This window comes from Equus quagga, chromosome 10, assembly GCF_021613505.1.
Source record: "Equus quagga isolate Etosha38 chromosome 10, UCLA_HA_Equagga_1.0, whole genome shotgun sequence".
NCBI lineage: Eukaryota > Metazoa > Chordata > Mammalia > Perissodactyla > Equidae > Equus > Equus quagga.
In genome coordinates this window covers 35191361-35214281 of record NC_060276.1, presented here as the reverse complement: position 1 = coordinate 35214281, position 22921 = coordinate 35191361, and the positions used below count along the sequence as shown (strand labels likewise).

The window sequence follows — 22921 nt, the reverse complement described above, 5'->3', positions numbered from 1 at the left end:
TCCTCCCTTACCACACCGTTGCAATCCAGTTTAAGTAGAAGAAGCAAATAAACACGTATGAAGATAGTAAGCCTCATTTAGGGATTAATTCCAAAAAACAACTTTTAGGTTGATCATATGCCAAGTCCATCTCTTACATCTTGAAGCATGTATTATCATCACCAATACTCAGGATGACAGACCTGTGGCAGGGCGTGATCTTTTGCCATCTGGGAAAGAATCCCCTGTTTTCATATATTTATATTCAGTATATTTACTGGTGCAGGAAAGTATACTTTATAAAAGTGGTGACAAAAAGGTTTGGGGTTTTTTTCTCCATTAAACAAAAACTCCATTCATGTAACATTTAAGTTAACTGAGTTTTCAGTGAACTTCATTCCTAGCCCCATTCCTATCATTTTTGCCCTGACACCTTGGGTTTCTCTCTTATAAGCTCTGGAGGTTCCTTACTACTTAAAGCACCATTTATGCCCTAGACTAGTGGTTCTTCACATCTTTAGGGTCATGTACACGCCCTTTAAGAATACCAATAAAGCCATGGCTCCTCTTTAAAGGAATTCACATGTATACACAGTTACACTAAAAAGTGTGAACAATTTTAAAGGGGTCACTGACCCCATACAGCTCACCTAAGGACCCTAACTCAAGAACGTCCATCCTAGAGGGAAATAGAATGGACTTACAGGACTACAAGGCTTTTAATGTCCCAACCCGAAGACTGTCACTTAGCTTTTCCTAGGACAGCTGTCAGGCCCACAGGCATTCTCTGAATCATTCCATGCTTGCACGCTTCTGGTGTGGGAGCCAGGCCTCAGTCAGATGTGAACAAAGTGTCATTGACAGAGCCCCTGCCTCAGACAAACACCCTAGCCGCAAACCATGAAAGCAGACGTCCTAACAGCCTTGTGAAAAAGTCTCCGCCTGCCTCCCCTTAGAGTCGCTCTTAACAATGTGTACATAATAACTCTGCAGTCTGGAGGAGGTGACCATTCAGCAGGCAGGCAGCTTTATACTGTCATAAACCTCACTGGTTCAGCCCCTTTGATTTATGAACAGCCCCTCATCATTTAGAGGCTATGCTTGGATGCAACTCCAGCACTAATTGCGTAGGACACGTGCCACCATGCTACAACTCCCCTGGTGCCCGCTGCTCATGGCAGGAAGAGGCTGTTTATGGCAGAAAATCTCTGGGCCACGATTCCCTTCCCCCAACTGACATCCACCTTCAAATGATTAAAAGCCAATGAAAATCTGTTACTGGGTACCCAATAACTTATTAGAGCCTAGAATGTGCCCTTCTTGGGCTATAACCAGTATTCAGGGGCCATTGCAGGCTGCCTAAAAGTGTCCTATTGTTATTTCCGTGTGGGAGTTTCCTTTCTGGGGAATGAGGGAGATGGAGTGGGTTGGGTGGAAGAGGAAGGAAGGAGAATCGCAACTGGAGAACAAAGATGTGAACTGATTTACCTGGGCAGTGAGGGCAGCACAGATGGGGAATATGCACAGGAGACAGGCAGTGAAGGCTGGGACATCTGACTCGGCTGCAAAGTACATTCCCGTTCTGAAAGAGAGGAGATAATATGAAAAAAATAAACGTCTTTCAAGGGTCACTGGGATCATGCCAGTTTGGGAAATAGTCATGCAGGAACTCACCCAGACAGTGAATAACACATTCCCGAGAAGCTGAATGAAATCAGCATTTTCTTTACTTTTCTCATCACTGGCACCTCCACTGGGTTTGTTGATAGCTTACTAGCATATTTTTCTAAGGCTGGGATCACTATTGCTCCAGTTTTCAAAGCCTTCCACTAATTGTGGGAGGCTTCTCCTGGCCTGGCTCTGTGGCGTTTCTACCACTCCCCAGTTCTAGCTGCACGTCTTTTGCAAGAGCCTAGTCTGATTTCATAATCACCTGCCCAATGCCATGGAAGGGAAGGAATAATGAGTGATGGGTCCCCTGAGTTGCTACCCACCCTTGGGCAAGGAAATATCCCTAGCACATGGATCCTGGATTCCGTATGCCTCTGCCCTGGTCCAGTAGGCTGAGTGCCTCCTCTCCTCATTTCCCTTTTCAGTCAAAATTTTTTAAAGAACAAGCTACGGTTTGGAATTGAACTGATTAGCTAGTATGCCTGGGTGGGGCAGCTGGGTCCCTGCCTGATTTACAATTATAAGATCCCTAGCTCTGACAGCTCTCAACAATTGCTAGAACAAAGGAAGACTTTGGAAATCAATTTTGTATTAACATTTTCCATCCATAATTCATTTGAAGCAAGGGTTACTTGTATCTGTCAGGTTCTTGTGGGGGAAGAGGGTGAAAGGATGGAGAAAGAGAAGATGCCTAGTGCTTGAGCTGTTGGCATTGGGATCATATTAACATTTTCACTGCCTTGCAGAAAGCAAAGCCTCAGCCCCCAAGGGTTAGCTGTCCATTTCCAATGTGTTGGGTCAAGAATCTAACATAATCATGCCATACCAGGCAGTTAATCAGTCCCCAGATGCTCTATTTAATACCTGCTCTGGCCATTTAAAGAGGCAGGCTTCTTTTATCCAAATCTGAATCATCTTACCACAAACCTTTTTCTTTTCTCGTGCACTTTCTAGGATAAATTTTGGAATGTTACATTTAGAAACACCACAGAGCCTCCTTATGTGTCATACTCCTCAGAGCCAGATCTTGAAGTGAGATCACCAAAGCACATCAGAAACCACCCCTCCTGGCTGAGGTCTAAACTGATTCCTCCTTAATGCTTTATGCTGAATTCTGTTCTAGAGTTAATAGATTAATAAAAATAATGATAACCATAATGAGAGTGATGATGATGATGACATCAGCAGTTAATATTTCTTGAATGTTGACTGACCCAGCACTGTTTCAAGGGATTGAAATGGATTAGAGAATTTAATCCTTACCACAACCATATGAAATAGGTAAATATCACTATCCCATTTTAAAGAAGAAGCTGATAGACTCTCAGAGGGGTTAGGTAACTTGTCAAACATAACATGGCTCACAGGTGGCAGAACCAGGGTTGGAAACTTGGTCTGTCTTGACGCTAGAGACCTGCAGCCATTTAACACCACTTGATGTTGCCTGAAGGTTAGGTTTCCACATGCTCAAAATTCCGAAAGCCCAATTTTCTGTTCAAATGGCAAAAGAATCAGGCTCGCAAGTGACTGCTCCTGTTCTACCTGGGGACTAGCAAGGAGTAGCAGTTTTTCCATGAAGTCTGAAGTGAGAGGCTGGTCTTGAAAATTTTCTCTATGTTCAGAATTCTCAAGGCCTTCCTTTCCAACTGGCCTAGGGTAGTGGTTCTCCACCAGGGGTCATTTTGCTCCCCAAGTAACTTTGGCCATGTCTAGAGACATTTTTGGTTGTCACAGTTAGGGTTGGTGGTACTGGCGTCTAGTGGGTAGAGGCCAGGGATGTTGAAACATCCTACAATGCATAGGACAGACCTCACAACAAGGAATTATCTGTCCCCAAATGTCAATGATACAGAGGTTGAGAAACCCTGGCCTAGTATATGATGGTAGAGGCTTGTTCAGAACGATGGACCATAGCTGTGGTCCTGGAGTCAAGGACATGGAAAGAAGATGGGACTACCTGCGTCGTCTATTGCAAAGATGGCATTTAAGCCATCAAAACGCCTCTCTGAGTGACCGGACAGGAACTAAGGCCAAGCCAAGAGAACTCTAATCCTCACCAGGTAAAGGCCAAGGTTTCACAACCTCAATCCTAATTACAGTTATTGGCTGTGATAACATATAATACACTCTCCCAATAAATCAGTGTATAATCTGTCCTAACCTCTTCTCTAAAGGCCAGCCTTGAGAATGGTTTTCAAAAAGGATTTGTCTTGTCATCCAGGCATTATATTGAGCTTTTTCCCCCATTCCCACTATCAAGCTATTCTGCCTCCTCCCACCATGTCCTATATTATATAGCTAAGAGACCATAAGTATCTGTCCATAGGAAATACTCAGAGATCCCATGAAAAGCAAGCCAAAAGGCAATAGATGAAAAAGGAGATATGTATTTTTCGTGGTGATCTGCTTCTTTACCTCTTTTAGGCTTTTGGCACCCATGCTCCCTGGCCTTCTGGGTACTGAAAGCACCTCTGCATGCTGAGGAGCAAGCTAAGAAATCACACGCATGAGGGACTGTACCTCTGAGCAGAGGCAGTTCACGCAGTAAACCAACCCATAAGGTTCCAGGTAAGGATGCCATCTCTCACCCACTCTGTACTTCTTGTCTTGAAACACACAATATGTCTCTGAATCTGTGAGGAAGGAGATAGAAAATATGCCTGTTAGAAAACAGACCAAGTCACAAAATCCAAAGGCAATCACAGGTTCCATCTGTTTCAGTGTACATCAAGGAAAGAGGCATAGCGAATATTTACAGAACTCCTGCTACAGGCTCAGTGTTTTACATGCTTTGCTTATTTGATTCTACAGTGACTCAGTAAGTTAGGTACTACCATTCGTCTCTATTTATTTATTTTTAAAGATTGGCACCTGAGCTAACATCTGTTGCCAATCTTTTTTTTTCTTCTACCCAAAGCCCTTCAGTACATAGTTGTATATATTCTAGTTGTAGGTCCTTTTGGCTGTGCTATGTGTGATGCCACCTCAGCATGGCCTGATGAGCAGTGCTAGGTCTGTGCCCAGGATCCGAACTGGTGAAACCCTGAGCCGCCAAAGCAGAGCACATGAACTTAACCACTCAGCCACGGGGCCAACCCCTATTTGTTTCATTTTATAGATGAGGAAAGTCAAGGGTCATATAACCAATAAGTAACTGACATGAGACTCAAACCCAAGTTTGACAGTGAAGCCAAAATCTTGACTACCATTCTGTTATAATGGTAAGATAAGGGAGCATGTCATGTGTCCTTTTGGAAAAGATTGTGCTCCCTTGCTTTGGAAATGCAAGCTAATGTCTAAAATGCTGATCTATGAGAACATTCTCAGAGCTGTCTTGTGTTGGCATAGGAGTGATGGACTAAACACATTGTATTAGGTCCCTATATACGGCTTTGCCCACACGTGCTAACATAATTCAATCATTAAACAAATATTTGGGTACTTACTCTTTGTCAGGCAATATGCTAAGTCTGGGAATAAAATGGCAAGCAGAATTACACAAAGTCCTTGTTCTCATTCAACTTACAGATTTCTTTCTGCGTTAACAACTCCCAATTAACTCAAAAGTTATGTCTCCTTCTCTTCACTAAATCACGTGGTTTGTCTTCTAATCCCATCCTCTTCTGTCTCCTGCTTCCCATCACACAAGGTCAAAATAAACCAAGACCCCTTTTGTAGCAAACACATTAATTTCTCCCACACTCTCCAACAGACATTTCCCTGATGATCAAAATTGAAAGAATAAAGAAAAGGTAGGTAAGCAAGAAACTGGGAGAAGATATTTCCAACAAATAAAGTATTAGTATAAATAAAGCATTAGTATCTGGAACATTTTTAATCATTCAAATCAATAAGTAAAGAATCAACCAATCCAATAGGAAAATGGTCCAAGGACGTGAACAGCAATTTAGAGAAGAAGAAATGGGAACAGGCAATTTATGAAAAGATGTTCAACATCACTAGTAATCAGAGATTCAAATTAAAACTACACTGAGATAATTGTCTCAAATCCCTAACTGCTTGAAAGACCCTCAATGATTCTTTCCAAATACTCACAAGATAAATTCCAATTTACTTTTCAAACATTAATTTCCAACTTATTCAGGATGAGGAACTAGGAGACAGAAAATCTGGGTTTGAGCCTTAACTAGCTTTACCCGTCTGGCATTGAGCAAGCCGTTTAAATTCTGCCAATCTCAGTTTTTAACATCTGTGAAATATGGATTAAATGTCTCTTAAGCAGATGTTGGAGGATTAAACGAAGCTCTTTGCAAATTATAAAGTGCCACAAAATGCAGAGTATTATTTTATACTAATTGATTATTTTCTAATTAGAAAAGCAATGCATACTTAACGTAGAAAATTGGAAAACACCTACAAATACACAAAAAGAACAAAAATAAGAACATAAACGTATACAGAGGAAAGAAACATTACACACAATTCCAGCACAAGAAAACAACCACTTTTAATATGCTGGTAACTTATAAGTAGCCTGTGGGTTGAAGAAAAAAATCAAGAGAGAAATTAGAAAGTATTTCATACTAAATGAAAAGAAAACATAGCATATCAGAATCAGTGGGATTCAGCTAAAGAAGCACATAGAGGGAAATTTATATCACTAAATACCTAGATTAGAAAAGGAGAAGTCTCAAACCAATACCTTAAGAAACTAGAAAAAGCAGAGCAAAATAAACCAAAAGCAAACATAAGGAAGGAATAATAAACAACAGAAATCAGTGAAACTGAACACAGAAAATCAATAGGAAAAAATCAATGAGAGCAAAACCTGGTTATTTAAGATCAACAAAACTGATAAACTTCTAGCAAGACTAACAAAGATAAAAAGAGAGAAGATGCAAATTACTGACATCAGGGACAACAGAGAATAATTCAGTATAGATTCTGTAGATATTAAAAAGATAAAAAGGGACTATAATGAATGACTTTATGCCACTCAATTTAACAACTCAGATGAAATGGATGAACTATTTGAAAGACACAAATTACCAAAGTTCACTCAAGAAGGGATAGATAAACTGAATAATTCTCTATCTTTTAAAGAAGTTGAATTTGTAGTTAAAAAGTTTCTCACCAAGAAAACAACAGGGGCAGATGGCTTCACTGATGAATTATATCAAACATTTCAGAAAAATGAAGAGGAAGGAGGGCTTCCAATTTGAATCTTTGCTGTAAACATTATGCTAGCATCAAAACCAGACGAAGACATTATAAGAACAATACCCTACAGACCAATATCCCTCATGGATGCAGATACAAAAATTCTCAATGAAATTTTAGCAAATTAAATCCAACAATATATAAAAAGGATAATACCTTAGGAGCAAGTGGGATTTATCTGGGAAATTCAAGGCTAGTTCAACGTTCACAATTCAGTCAAAATAATTCACCATATCAAGAAACTGGAGATGAAAAAACAATGTAATCATTGTGATAGATGCAGAAAAATCAATTGACAAAATTCTACATCCATTCATGCCAGAAACTCTCAGCAAACTAGGAAGAGGCCTTCCTCAATCTGATAAAGGACATCTACAAAAAACCTACAGCTAAAATCGCACTTACTGGCAAAAGACTGAATGCTTTTGACCTAAGATTAGGAATTATGCAAGGACGCCTGCTCCACCACTCTTAGAGATCCTAGCCAGTGAAACCAGGTAAGGAAAAAAAATATATATATATATACACACACATTAGAAAATAAAAAATAAAACTGTTTCTATTTATAGATGATGTGATTACCTACATAGAAAAATCCCAAAGAATCTATTAAAAAGTTACTACAAATAGTAAGAATTTAGCAAGATTACAGGACACAAGGCCAATATGCAAAAAAACAATCACATTTATATATTCTATAATGAACTACAAATTGAAATTTGAAAAAGTACTATTTGCTATAGTTCCCAACAAACATGGAAATACTGGTGTATAAATCTAAGAAAACATGTGCAAGATCTGCACTCAGAAAATTACAAAACACTGATTAAACAAATCAAAGAAGGCCTAAAAAATGGAGCGATATACCTTGTTCGTGGATTGGAAAACACAATATTGTTAAGATGTCAAATCTCCCCCAAAGTGGTTTATAGATTCAACACAATCCAAATCCAAATACTAGCAGGATACATTGTAAAAATTAATAATCTAATTAATTTAATATTATTCAAAAATTATATGGAATGGCAAAGGAAGTAGAATAGCCAAAATAATTTTGAAAAAGAAAGCTCCTGAAGGATATATACCACATGATTTCAAGACAATGTAAAACTATAGTTTTCAAGACAGTGTGGTGTTGGCAAAAGGTTAGACAAACATATCAATAGAATAGAAGAGAGAGTGAAAAAGTAGCCCTACAGGGGCCTGCCTGGTGGCATAGTGGTTGGGTTCACGCACTTCGCTTTGGCAGTCCAGGGTTCATGGTTTTAGATCCCGGGTGCAGACATACACATTGCTCGTCAAACCATATGGTGGTGTCCCACATACAAAATAGAGGAAGATGGCACAGATGTTAGCTCGGGGACAATCTTCCTCAAGCAAAAAGGGGAATATTGGCAACAGATGCTAGCTTAGGGCCAATCTTCCTCACCAAAAAAACCCTAGATGCACCTTTATGTGGTCAGTTGAGTTTCAACAAAGGTGCAAAGGCAATTCAATGGAGAAACAATCTCTTCAACAAAAGCTGCCAGAACATTTGGACAATCATAGGCAAAACATAAAATAAAATGAATCTTAATCCATATCTCATACCATATGCAAAAATTAACTCAAGATGGATCATACTGGGGCCAGCCTGGTGGCCAAGTTGTTAAGTTTACGCACTCTGCTTCGGCGGCCCAGGGTTTCACTGGTTCGGATCCTGGGTGACGTGGCACCACTTGTCAGGCCATGCTGAGGTGGCATCCCACATGCCACAACTAGAATATACAACTATGTACTGGGGGGCTTTGGGGAGGAGAAGAAAAGAAAAAAAAGAAGATTGGCAACAGATGTTAGCTCAGGTGCGAATCAAAGAAAAAAAGAAAAAAGATGGATCATAGATAGACTTTAATGTAAACCCTAATATTTTAAAACTTCTAGAAGGAAACATAGGAGACTATCTTTGTGATCTTGGGTTATGCAAAGAGTTCTTAGATATGACACTGTAAGCACAATCCATAAAAGAATTATTGTAAAATAAGACCATCAAAATTAAGAATGTCTGCTTTTGAAAGACAGTGTTAAGAAAATCAAAAGAAAAGCCGTAGACTGGAAGAAATTATTTGCAAACTACATTTCTGATAAGGGACTTTTATCAAGAATATATAAAGAAATCTTAAAACTTAAGAATAAGGCAACAAACAATCCAATTTTAAAAATGGGAATACTGGGGCCGACCTGGTGGTGTAGTGGTTAAATTCACACACTCCACTTTGGAGGCCCGAGGTTCACAGGTTTGGATCCTGGGTGCAGACATATACACTGCTCACCAAGCCATGCTGTGGTGATGTCCCACATACAAAATAGAGGAAGACTGGCACGGATGTTAGCTCAGGGCCAATCTTCCTCACCAAAAAAAAAAAAAAAAGAAGATATCCAGACTGCAAACGTATCACTAGTCATCAGGGAAATGCAAATTGAAACAATGATGAGATATTATTACCTACTTATTAGAATGGCTAAACTCAAAATAACCTGACAATATTAAGTGCTGATGAAGATGTGAGGCAACTGGACTTTTCCTCATACATTGCTTGTGGAAATGCCACTCTGGTAAACAACTCAGCAGTTTCTTATCAAGTTAAACATACACTTACTATACAACCCAGCAATCCCACTCCTAGGTATTTTCCTGAGTAAAATAAAAACGTATATTCAAACAAAAACCTGTACATAAATGTTTAAAGTGGTCTTATTCATAGTCAGCAAAACCTGGAAGTAACTCAAATGTCTTTCAACTGATGAACTTACAAACATCCAAACAATGGAATATTCATCAGCAATAAAAAGAAATGAAAGACTAAGACACACAAACACAGGTGAATCTCAAAGGCATCATCCTAAATGATAAAAGCCAGATTCAAAGTCTACATACTGTATGACTCCAATGATTTTCACTCTGGAAAAGGCAAAACTATAGGGACAGAAAACAGATCAGTAGTTGCCAAGGTCTGGAGTGGGGGAAGGATTTTACTATAAAGGGGTACAGAGCAAATTTTTGGAGTGATGGAGCTATTTTATATCTTGATTATGGTGGTGCTTACACAACACAACGTTATTTGTCAAAACTCACAAAACTGTACTCTAAAAAGGGTGAATTTTTAAATTTTAATTATTTATTTTTTGAGACACAATTGACATATAATGTATTAGCTTTAAGTGTACAGTCATGTGCCACATGACATTTCCGTCAACAACAGACTGCATATATGATGGTGGTCCCGTAAGATTAGTCCCATACAGCCTAGGTATGTAGTAGGCTATACCATCTAGGTTTGTGTACGTACACTCTAGGATGTTTGCGTAATGATGAAATCGCCTAACGATGTATTTTTCAGAATGTATCCCTGTCATTCAGCGATGCATGACTGTACTAAAAAGGGTGAATTTTGCTACGTGTAAATTATGCCTTAATAAAACAATAAAGACGAAATATAGAGAGGAAAGAAAAACCACACATAATTCCACTGCTGGAAGATAACCACTTTTAACATTCTGCTAATGCCCCTCCAGTCTTTTTTTTCCTGTTTTTGGATTAATAGATTTTATTTCTTAAAGCAGTTTTAGGTTTACAGAAAAACTGAGCAGAAAGTGCAGAGAATTCTCACATATCCCCTCTTCACCCCACCCTGACTTTTCCCATTATTAGCACCTTGCATTAGTGTGCTATGTTTGTCATAATTAATGCATCAATATTGATATATTAACTAAAGTACGCAGTTTACATGTGAGTTCACTGAGTTTTGTGTAGTTCTAAGTGTTATGACAAATGTATAATGACATATATCCACCATAATAGTATCCTATGAAATAGTTTCACTGCCCCAAATATCCACTATACTCTGCCTATTCATCCCTTCCCCCCTCCACTCCCCTAACTCCTGAAAACCATGGATGTTTTTACTGTCTCTATAGTGTGGTCTTTTCCAAGATGTCATATAGTTGGAATCATAGGGTACGAAGTCTTTTTAGACTGGCTTCTTCCACTTAGCAATATGCATTTAAGATTCCTCCATGTCTTTTCATGGCTTGACAGCTCATTTATATTATTATTGAATAATATTCCATTGTATAGATGTACAGCTTGTTTATCTGTTCACCTATTGAAGGACATCTGGGTTGCTTCCAATATTTGAAAATTGTGAATAAAGCTACTATAAATACTTGAATGCAGGTTTTTGTGTAGACATAAGCTTTCAACTTATTGACTTAATACCTAGGAGCATGGTGGCTGGATCGGACAGTAAGGCTATGTTCAGCTTTGTAAGAAGCTGCCCAACTTGTCTTACAAAGTGACTATATCATTTTGTATTCTCACCAGCAATGAATGAGAGTTTCAGTTGCTCCACATCCTCAGCAATATTTGGTGGTGTTTGTAGTTTGTGTATTAGCCATTCTAATAGATGTGCAGTGGTATCTCATTTTTGTTATAATTTGCAATTCCCTAATGACATATGATGTAGAGCATCTTTTCATATACTTATTTGCCATCTGTACATCTTCTTTGGTGAGGTATCTGTTTAGCTCTTTTATCCATTTATTAATTGGGTTGTTCATTTTCTTGTTGTCGACATTTAAGAGTTCTTTGTATACTTTGGAAACAAGTCCTCTATCAGATGTGTGTTTTGCAAATATTTTCCTTGAGTCAGGGGCTTGTCTTTCCACTCCCTCTCTCTTGTTTTTTTTGAGGAAGACTAGCCCTGAGCTAACTGCTGCCAATCCTCCTCTTTTTGCTGAGGAAGACTGGCCCTGAGCTAACATCCGTGCCCATCTTCCTCTACTTTATATGTGGGACGCCTACCACAGCATGGCTTGACAAGAGGTGCCATGTCCGCACCCGGGATCTGAACCGGCGAACCCCAGGCTGCCGAAGCATAACGTGCGCACTTAACCGCTGCACCACTGGGCCGGCCCAATTCAATTTCTTTAACAGATATAAAGCTATTTTGACTGTTTCTTCTTGTGTGAGTTTTGGTAGGTTGTAACTTCCAAGGTACTGGTCCATTTTTTCTAAGTTATAAAATTTGTGGACATAGAGTTGTTCATAATATTCCTTTATTATCCTTTTGATGTCCATAGGATAGTGATGGCCTTTCTTTCATCTCACATATTAGTAATTTGTGTCTTCTCTCTTTTCATCTTAGGTAACCTGGATAGAGGTTTATCTATTTTACTGATCTTATCCAAGAATTGGCTTTTGGTTTCACTGATTTTTCTCTATCATTTTCCTCATTTCACATTCACTGATTTCTGCTTTAATTTTTAAAAATTTCTTTTCTTTGGTTACTTTGCATTTGATTTGCTCTTCTTTTTCTAGTTTCCTAAGGTGAAGCTTAGATGGTTGACATTAGATTTTTCTTTTTTCTAATATTTTAATTCTATGCTATAAATTTCCCCTAAGCACTGCTTTCATTGCATCCTATGAATTTTGATAAGCTGTTTTAATTTTCATATAATTCACAATATTTTAAAATTTCTCTGGAGATTTCTTTGACCTGTGTGCTATTTAGAAGTATATTATTTAACCACTAAATATTTAGAGATTTTACAGCTACCTTGCTGTTATGGATTTCTAGTTTAATTGCTGTGTGTTCTGAGTATATACATCATATAATTTATTACACTATTCTTTTAAAACTGTTAGTGTGTTTTATGACCCATGAATGTGGTCTTATCTTGGTGAACGTTCCATGTGAGCTTGAAAAGAATGTGTATTCTGGTGGCTGGCCCGGTGGCACAGTGGTTAAGTTTGCATGCTCCACTTTGGTGGCCCAGGATTTTCAGGTTTAGATCCCGGGCATGGACCTAGCACCACTCGTCATGCCACACTGTGGCAGAATCCCACATAAAATAGAGGAAGATTGGCACAGATGTTGGCTAGCGACAATCTTCCTAAAAAAAAAAAAAAGAATGTGTATTCTGTTGTTGGATGAAATATTCTATAGATGTCCGTTAGATCTGGTTGTGCTGTTTAGGTTAATTATATGCTTACTGATTTTCTGTCTGCTGGATCTGTTAATTACTAATCAAAGAGGGTAAAAGTCTCCAACTATAATAGTGGATTTGTCTGTTTCTTGTTGCATTTCTGTTTTTGCCTCACATATTTTGATGCTGTGTCAGATACATTCACATAAGTTTCCTTGCTCTGAAGTCTGCTTTGTCTGAAATTACTATAGCTACTCCTGCTTTCTTTTCATTAGTGTTAGCATGCTATATCTATCTCTCTCTACTTTTAATCCATATGTATTTTTATAGTTAAAGTGGGTTTCTTGTAGACAACATATAATTGGATCTTGTCTTGTTTTCTTTATTCACTCTGATATTCTCTGTCATTTAATTGGGGTATATAAACTATTCAAACTGATTATTGATACAGTTGGATTAAGGTTGACCATATTTGTAATTATTTTCCATTCATTGACTTTTATTTCTTTTTCCTTTGTGTGTGTCCCATTCTTTTTCTGCCTTTTCTGGCTTTAATTAAGCATTTTCTATTATTCCATTTTCTTTCTTCTCTTAGCATATCAAGTATACTTATTTTTAAAACAATTTTAGTGGTAGTCCTAGAGTTTGCAATATACATTTACAACTAATCTAGGTCCAGTTCAAATAACACTATATCACTTCACAGGTAGTCTAGGTACCTTATAGCAGAGTAGTCCACATTCCTCACTGGCATTCTTTATGAGATTGCTGTCATTCATTTCACTTTTTCATAAGCTATAATCGCTCAATAGATTGTTGCTATTACTATTTTGAACAAACTTTTTTCTGTTAGCTCAATGAAGAATAAGATAAACAAAGATTTTATTTTACTTCATTTATTCCTTCTCTAATCTTCTTCATTTCTTTATGCAGATCTGAGTTTCTGACATATATAATTTTCTTTCTTTGTAAAGAATTTCTTTTAACATTTCTTGCAAGGCAGGTCTACTGGTGACAAATTCCTTCAATTTTTGTTTGTCTGAGAAAAATCTATTTCTCATTTACTTTTGAAAGATAATTTTGCTGGATACAGAATTCTACGTTGGTGAGGTTTTCCTTTCAACAATTTAAGTATTTCACTCCACTCTCTTCCTGCTTGCATGGTTTCTGAAGAGAAATCAGATGTAATTCTTAATCCTGTTCCTCCATAGGTAATGCGTTTTTCCTTTTTTTAAGATGGTCTCCGTCTTCGATTTTCTACAGTTTGAATATGGTATGCTAGGTCTAGATTTTTTCATATTTCTCCTGCTTTGCTTTTATTCTCTGAGCTTCCTGGATCTGTGCTTTGGTGTCTGTCATTGATTTTGTAAGATTCTCAAGCAGTATTACTTCAAACATTTATTTTGCTCCTTCCTTTCTTCTCCTTCTGGTATTCCTGTTACATACATGTTAAACCTTCTGTAATTTTCCCACAGTTCTAGGATATTCTGTTGCATTTTTCTTCATTTTTTTCCTTCTTGTTTCAGTTTGTGAGATTTCTATTGGCATATCTTCAGCTCACTGATTCTTCCCTCAATCATGTCCAGTCTACTGATGAGCCTATCAAAGGCATTCTTCATTTCTGTTACAATGTTTTTGATTTCTCACATTTCCTTTTGATTCTTTCTTAGAGTTTCCATCTCACTGTTTACACTACCCATACATTCTTGCATATTGTCCACTTTTTCCATTAGAGTCCTTAGCATATTAATCATAGTTACTTTAAATTCCTAGTCTGATAATTCAAAATTATCTGCCATATCTAAGTCTGGTTCTGATGCCTGACTTGTCTCTTCAGACTGTGTTTTTTGCCTTTTAGCATGCCTTGTAATTTTTTGTTCAAAGTTAAACAAGATGTATTGGGTTGGGAGTGGCGCAGCGGTTAAGTTTGCACATTCTACTTTGGTGGCCCTGGGTTTGATGGTTCAGATCCTGGGTGGGGACATGGCACCACTTGTCAAGCCATGCTGTGGCAGGCGTCCCACATATAAAATAGAGGAAGATGGGCACGGATGTTAGCTCAGGGCCAGTCTTCCTCAGCAAAAGGAGGAGGAGTGGAAGCAGATGTTAGCTCAGGGTTAATCTTTCTCAAAAAAAAAAAGTATTGGGTAAAAGGAATTGAGGTAAACAGACCTTTAGTGTGAAGTTTTATGTAAATCTAGCTAGGAATTAGGTTAATTTTACTGTTTTTTGTAGCCGGAGTGTCAGAGGCTAAAATCTGCACTAATGTCCTTGTTTATTTCCCTCCTGCTGTTTTTAGGATTCCCTAGATACTCCTTCTTAAATAGTGTCTGAAGCTTGCAGTTCTTTCAGTGGTAATCACCTATGATTATATAGGGGCCCTATTGATGTGGTGGTAAATTGTGAGGGAAGGAGAAGCCTTCTATAATTGTATGATCAGCTCTCAGTCTTTCAGTGAGCCTGTTTCCCTGAGCTACATACAACCTTCAAAACTTCTTATTAGCTTTTCTCCCTCCCACTAGTATAGGTGAGACAGGAAAGCTAGTGGAGTTGGGTATCTCTCTCTCCCAGGTTGGTTAAGCTCTGATAAAATATCAATCAGTTAGGCTGTGGTAAAATCATTTCCCTTGAGGGCAGTCCTTAGTTAAAGAGAACAAAAAGCTCTGGGCTTATTTTAGAATGGTTACTTTTTCCCTCCCCTGCCTGAAAAAGAAAGGAATTTTTCTCCAATCTCTACCTTGAGAACCTGTGGGGCTCTAAGAGATAAAACTCAAAATACTCACAAAAAGGACTTTTCCTCTCTCAAGCTAGTACATGCTTCTTCTCCAGCAATTAGTGAATTACCCTCTAAGTACTCCTACCAGGATCCAGCAGTGGTGATTCTTTGAATTCACCCATGTTTCCAGTTTTCAGAATAAAAAACACAGGGTGGTTTGCCCTGCGACCTCAATATTCTGATGGATTTAAGAGGATTAAGACTGATTTTTCAGTTCCTTCAGCTTTTTTCTTGTGACAATGGGAGTGACAACTTCTATGCTCATTACATGTCAGGTCAGAAACTAGAAGCTCTTTCTAGTCTTTTTTCTACACATTGTGTATAAAAAGGTTTTATTACAAAATTAACAACATATAGTACTTGCACTTTGTAAACTATATTCTAAAATTAACATATCATGAAAATTTTTGTGCCATTAAATATTTCCCCATACCTCATCCCCAGTGACATGATTCTATACCAACACAGTTGAACCATAATTTATTAACCAATCCCCTATTTGGGCATATTAGGTTGCTTCTTTTTATTTCTTTTAAAAAAATCCATGATAAGCATCCTTGTATATATAAACCTCTACATGAAACACTGGTTATTTTCTTAATATAAATTCTCAGAAGTAGATTTATTGGGTCAAAGGTTTTGAATGCTTTCAAATTCTTGGGCTATATTATCAAACTGCCTTCCAGAAAAGCTATGCTAATTTACCATCCCATTAGCAGTGGGTGAGAATGCCTAACACTGAATATTTTGTTTAAAACTTTGCCGATTTGGTGGGGGGGAAATGGAACCAATATTTCTTTCTTTATCAGGAAGGTTGAATATGTACTCATTGTTAGTAACTATTCTTATTTCCCCTTTTATGACATTACCATTATTGTTAACATTGTTATATTAATCTATATTTCTCATAGTAGATGCTCAAAATCATTTATGAAGTGAAAGAACTCAGGAAATAAGAATTACTTTTTAGGTAGAACTTGTATGTTTTTCAGCCAAGTCTTAGAAATACAATTTTCTTGGTATATACACAAATTAGACTTCTGCTCCATGATATTCTAGAATGGAGCAGGAAATATTTTAACAATTCCAGCATCTTTAATTGATGAGAGACAATCCTGAATTTCCCAAGACAAACATCTAAATGAGGCAGCTTTCACTACATTCCAGATGTTGGTGAGAGGAGAGTGATTTTCTCTACAAGTTTATAATCTTACTGATAAACACCTGAGTGATTTGTATTTCACATATACAACTTATCTAGACATTTCAGAAATAATTTGAAATTCTTAGAAGCAAATCCACAAAGGGCGCTACTAACATGTTGTTATCAGGCTAGCATAAACAGCCTACTCGTATGAGTCTGCAGCCACTAATACTTGAATGGAGGTAAACTAGAAGTTACTTTGCAGATTTAAATCCACACTGCAAAGTAAGATGGAACCTTGTGTATTATGCATTTGATTCTGGATTATTTTGCTTGCTTGGATTAGCTCCTCAGAGATTGACATCAGATCTACCCACTTAAAATATGAAATTGGATGAGCTTTCACTATCAGCTATGTGATCTGCATAGTTGGGTGATTTACCCCTTTCTTACTTGATGAAAAAGAAATGGGATGATAAAAGATAAAGACCTCTGAAAGACTAAGCAAGCACTAAAATAAGACAAGCTATCAAAATCTGAGTTTCAAAATTTACATATTTTTAAAACTCACATCCAAACTGTTAAAGATTCTAACTTGCGGGAAAATCTCTTTCCAATGGAGCAGTATATACTGATGCCACAAGGAGAGTATTCTTTATCTATCACTTTTAAGCAAGTTGCTATCTCTTCTCTGAAATATCTTTAAGACAGGTTATTTCTTGGACACTATTAAATGGATCCTTTCAATACATCTGAGCTCACCATTATTCATGAAAACCACAGACAATCCAAATAACTTGTTTCAGTCAAAAGCTTCCATTTCTCCCAAATTCAGCCTCTTAAAGAGCATTCTTAGAAAAAGTGTGAAAATTGAGTGAAATGAATTTTCCCTGCTCCAAATTTGCCTCAAAGCCTAAGATGTAGATGATAAGTGTAAAAAGCAGCCAGGAACCACATCCTAAAAAACATGGAGCCAGATAAGAATGGTGATAATAACAATTAACATTTGTCGAGCACTTCCTCTGAGCCAGGTTCTGTTCCAAGAGTTTTACAGATATGAATTCACTAAATTCTCACAAACACCCTACAAGGTAGGTACCATTATTAGCCCTATTTTACAGATTAGGAATCTGAGGCACAGGGAGGTTTGGTAACTTGCTTAAGTTGGCATGACTGGTCAAGGTATGGAGCTGGGATTCAAAGTAGTCTGGCTTCAGAACAAAGGACTGTAACCACTACAGAATTCTGCCTCTCCTGCTACAAAATTGTAAGGTGCAGGTCACCCACTTTTAGAGCTTGGAAAATAAAGGGCTTCCACACATCCTTGCCTAAACTTTTCTCAAATTACCCTTCTGCTCTATTTTTGATATGCAGCTTTGATTACCTTTTAAAGACTGATTCTTTAAAATTTTTAATTTTAAAGACTGATTCACTGTTGGCTGTAGTGAAGTCAAGTCATACTCAAATAGACTATACAAAATGGTACAGCTGGCAGACGTTATTTTGCATTTTTTTGTATCCATCGCAGTGATAAAGCATAAAGTATAAAATAGTACCCATGCTGTCAAGGGGTATGAAATCTAGTTGTGAAGATAGATTACACCAGCTAAAAGCTCTTTTTCACTCTCTTTAAACCTAACAGCACTTTTCTCATAATAGTCACATGGCATTTATCCCATATTCTGGTACCAGTGTCTTGTAAACTATGCTTCTTGAGGATAAAACTATCTTACTCAAACACTAACTTCTGATAGAAATCTGACCCTAAATGCAAACATAATGGTCTTTCATCAAGTGCATTGGTCCTATTATCTCAGCAATATGAGATTTGGCCAATTATGCCCAAACAGACAGACTGTAGACAGAAATCTACAAACTCCTGGAAGGAGCAAATTCAGGAACTGGAGGCAGGCAAGGAGATGAACAGTGATGCCTTTGGAGATATTAAACAATGCGTCTGCAATTGCTGACTGTTTTTTTTCAAGTACATATCAAAAGTAAACACTATAATCTTTAAGATCTGTTTTACAACGGTTGTCCAAGATTGGTTAGCACAATTATAGCTGATCGTTCGATGAGTCTGCTGAACAATTATCAATTTTCAGAAACTATGATAAAGTCAATTTCAGTACATGCTAATTCTGAACATTTAAAAAGTTTTTGGCATCACCCAGGAGAGAATTTAATGAGTTACGTGGCATAATCAACCACACTTAAAGTCTCAGTATATCATCTGGGACAAGCACAAGTGAGCTGATCTTATTGAAACAATGATGCCTCCTCAACTTCTAGGAGATACAGGCAAGAAAAGTAAGTTTATCGCTTGCCAATAACTGAGAGATACCAGCTGGAGAATGCATGTCTTATCACTAACTAATGGCATCTGTGAGTAGAACTTGGTCCCAAAGGAATTCCAATTAACATTTGAGATGGATCTTCAACCTGCATCACTGTAGCTGTTTTTCAAATGGTTCAGCTGGCCCTAATTCGAAGTGGCAATTCCTGGTACTTTAGGGGCCGCTGTTAACCAGAAGAAAGATGACAAAAAGTAAACAACAGAGATGTGCCACTATGCCACCAATGTTTTGCCCAATCATTACTGTGTAGCACCCAGGACGAGGTCAAAAGGTCAGTAGTTTCACCACCAGTCTAAAAGCAAGAAAGCATTCCCATGATTGTTTTTGATAAGAGCTATTATTGTAGACACATCATCATGTAAGTATCACAATAATATTTATTTTATTATAACACATACATCAGTGCAAAGGGAGAGATGAATCTTTGCTGTCCATTATATGAGTGGACAAATCAAGTCAACAAATTCCTTTTTAACTATTTTTTTAAAAGGCTGCTATAATAATGAAGAAAAAATTAAACTCATAAGTCCTTCTTTCATTTATTAAACTTGAAACAGAATGGAAGAAGGGCAAGATATAGTAGTTACAGGGGAAAAAAGTCTCCTATATCTCCAGCAATTGGGCTTCTAGAATTGAAGTCTCCAGTAGATTTCCTCAGGGCTTTAAGACTTCACTTCCAGGCTGTGGAAGCCAGTGAAAGAGGAAAGCTAGGAAGAAGTCAAATTCTCCATCCTGTGCATACAGCTTATTCCTTTTTATCCAGGAGCTAATTATCTTATTCCTACTTGTTGGATCATTTGCCCAAAACTAATTCAATTCAATACATATTGAGTAGCCTATGCACAGCATAGCCCTCCCACTACCTGCCCTTTCTACTAGCAGGTGGGCAAACCCAATGAGAAGAAAAGGGTCCATATTTCAAAGAGGTTTGATCGTCGAGCAAGGCGACATAATTGGCTAAGATGAGAACTGGAGATTTTTCATGAAATTTCAATTTATTGTGCCCTTCTATCTTCCATCAGCACTGATAACTGGGATTTGATGGTATTCTTGTTAGTCTTTACTATGAGGCCATGGCGAGATCCTTTTACAGAAAGGCTGCTCAGCTGATGAAACCTGACCTGAATCTTTTTCTGGTTAAAACCGTCTCTTAAATGTCATTTGGCATAGGACTTTGGGCAAAAATCAAAGCTCTCGTTTGCAAAAACAAATTGTTCTTCCTATCAGCACCTCAGTGGCACAAGTCTCTGCTTAGACGTTCACTGTCTTTTTTTCTTTAAGATTGGCACCTGAGCTAACAACTGTTGACAATCTTTTTTTTTTTTTCTGCTTTATCTCCCCAAATACCCCCTGGTGCATAGTTGCATATCTTAGTTTCAGGTCCTAGTTGTGGCATGTGGGACGCCATCTCAACGTGGCCTGACGAGCGGTGCCATGTCCACACCCAGGATCCGAACCAGCGAAACCCTGGGCCGCCGCAGCGCAGCACGCAAACTTAACCACTCAGCCATGGGGCCGGCCCCAAGGTCCACTTTCTGTTTGGTCAAGAACTCAAGTTCTGCTCTTGAACTTTTCACAACAGAATCAACTTGGCATGCCCTGACACTGGTATCTAAAACGTCCAGCTTCACTTCAGACAACATGGGATATATCTCCCCTACAGGTGCGTTTTAGAGAATCAACTGTGAATTGACATAATAAACCAAAGTGGTTGTAAGACAGTGCTTCGTCTTATAAAGCTTGCTTAGGGCATCTGATAATTGACAATCTAGTCTCTAGACATATTAAACACCCATTTGTTAAACAATTCCATGTTCTAGCCTTCAATTAACTTAGATCATCCAAAAGTACCTGAACCACATTTCCTTAGCACTTATAAAAGACCTTTACTGAGTTATAATTTAATACTTGTCCTCTTCCTTTACAGAGGGTCAATAAAGAAATGCCAAACAGACAATTCTTCTTTCTTCTATGGAAACAAGGTTATACATGGTGTCCTTATACCACCCACAAGGTGCTTATTCAAACATCCCATGATCAATACTGTTTGAGTGGGTAGGAGAGAGGAAATAAATCTCTGTAGATGAAACTGTAATTTTCTCTTGCCAACAAACTCAAAGTTTCTCTTTCTATCCTTTCAGGAAGCATAAGTCCAATTTAGAGTGCGAATATTATAACGTACTAAACCAAGTATTAAAAATATTTACTCTTTCTACTTTCTTCAGATGGCCTCTATTTTGTTTCATCTTTAAAAATGTTGTCTTGCAACTACTCTTTCATATATAACCCGTTTCTAATCTTTTTAGAAGCAGGCAAGCTATAAATCTTAAGTGAATAAAACACTCTTTGCAACGAACTTGTGATAATGATAAAAGTCCAGGTATGCTCCAAATACCTAAAGCCAGAGCCTTGGTTTCCCTTGTCCTACTTCCCAATTCCCTATTCTAGCATCCTTTCGTTTGCTGTCCAGAAAGCAAGAATTTTTCTCAGTTTATAAATGGAGAATCTTTAGTTCAAAGAGCATGAATGATTCAACCAATACCACAAAGCAGGCAACAGAACTGACCAGAAACCAGGTCTCCTGACTTAAAGCACAGTCCTCTTTCCATTAGACTATGAGGACATTCCAATCCTACTGAGAAGTCAGGGAAATCTAAGAAGCATGGACATAAAGGCACATATTTTTAACCTTCCTCACAAATTTCCTTTGGCTTAGCTTATTTAGGTTCATGAATAACTTTACTCCTAATCTCTGTCTTTTAACTCTCAAATAGTATACTGTCTCTCTCAGGAATTCTGGTTACAAAGTTCTTTATTCATTCACTTGGATCATCTCTTATGTGTTAAGTGGCTGCCATGTGCAAAGGACTGGGCTTCTATTCAAGAGAATGAACTGGCTTTCTCAGAGAATTGCTAGAGGCAATCTGGTGTAGTGAACGCAACACGGAATTTGGATACCTGGGTCTTAGTTCTGGCCCTGGCTTGGATTTGCTGTCTGTCCTTGTACAAAATCACTTGACCTCATTGGGTTTCAAGTTTCTCATCTAAAAATTAAGGTGATAATATCACTTGACTTGCAAGAGAGTTACTCTAATAGCTACCACTTATTTAAAGCTAACTATGTGCCAGCCACTGTTGCAAAGCACTTGATATACACAATCTCATTTATTCTTCAAATGACCATGTTGATGGCCACTGTGTTATTATTTCCCCCTTTGTACTAATAAGAAAACTAAAGCTGGAGAAGTTAAGTAACATTCTCAAGGTACATAAGAAAGTCATGGAGCTGGGGTTTGGATCTAAGCTGACTTTGGAGCCTCCATACTCAACCCCACTGGCTCCCCCAACATAAAAAATAATTAAGAATGTACCTTGAAAACATTAAGCAATCTAATTTTAAGGTATTCTTCCTATATTCTACTTCTACCTACTTAAACTTCTAAGATGTGAATAGGTCTACTCTTTTCCTTGCTTCTTCCTATTGTCAAATAATCACCTCAAATGTCCAAGTAAGAATCTGGAGGAGGAAAACTCAAGCCTTTCTTGTTGGCTTCCACAATAGAGAGGCTCTAGGTAGGCTCCATAAGGCCATGCTTCACATGTCTTAACTTTTCTAAGTATCTTCTTCCTTCTCTTCAATCTTTTGGTGACTCGCCCTTCCTGAGAAGTTCAGAGGCCCATTTTTAGCCAAAAATGAATGTTGGAAGCTTTTCTCCTGAGGATAAAAATGAGTGAAATCTAGTCCCTTGGAAGATCCAGCTAACTCACCTTATAAAGCAGGAATGGACTCCATAAAACACACGAATGATTTCTCTGCCCAGAACCTTTGCCAGACTTGGCACAGGCTGG

The 22921-nt window shown here is 37.9% G+C and overlaps 1 protein-coding gene across 4 annotated transcripts in view; it reads right to left on the bottom strand.

Moving 5' to 3' along the window:
* Positions 1-22921, bottom strand: part of CHRDL1 (chordin like 1) — a 110039-nt gene that overhangs the window by 78954 nt on the left and 8164 nt on the right. For all 4 annotated transcript variants that reach the window (XM_046673562.1, XM_046673560.1, XM_046673563.1 and 1 more), the window contains exons 3-4: positions 4171-4283; positions 1468-1561 (exon numbers count right to left, since the gene is read on the bottom strand). In XM_046673562.1, the coding sequence (XP_046529518.1) occupies positions 1468-1561; positions 4171-4283 (207 nt within the window). The remainder of the gene's footprint in view (positions 1-1467; positions 1562-4170; positions 4284-22921) is intronic.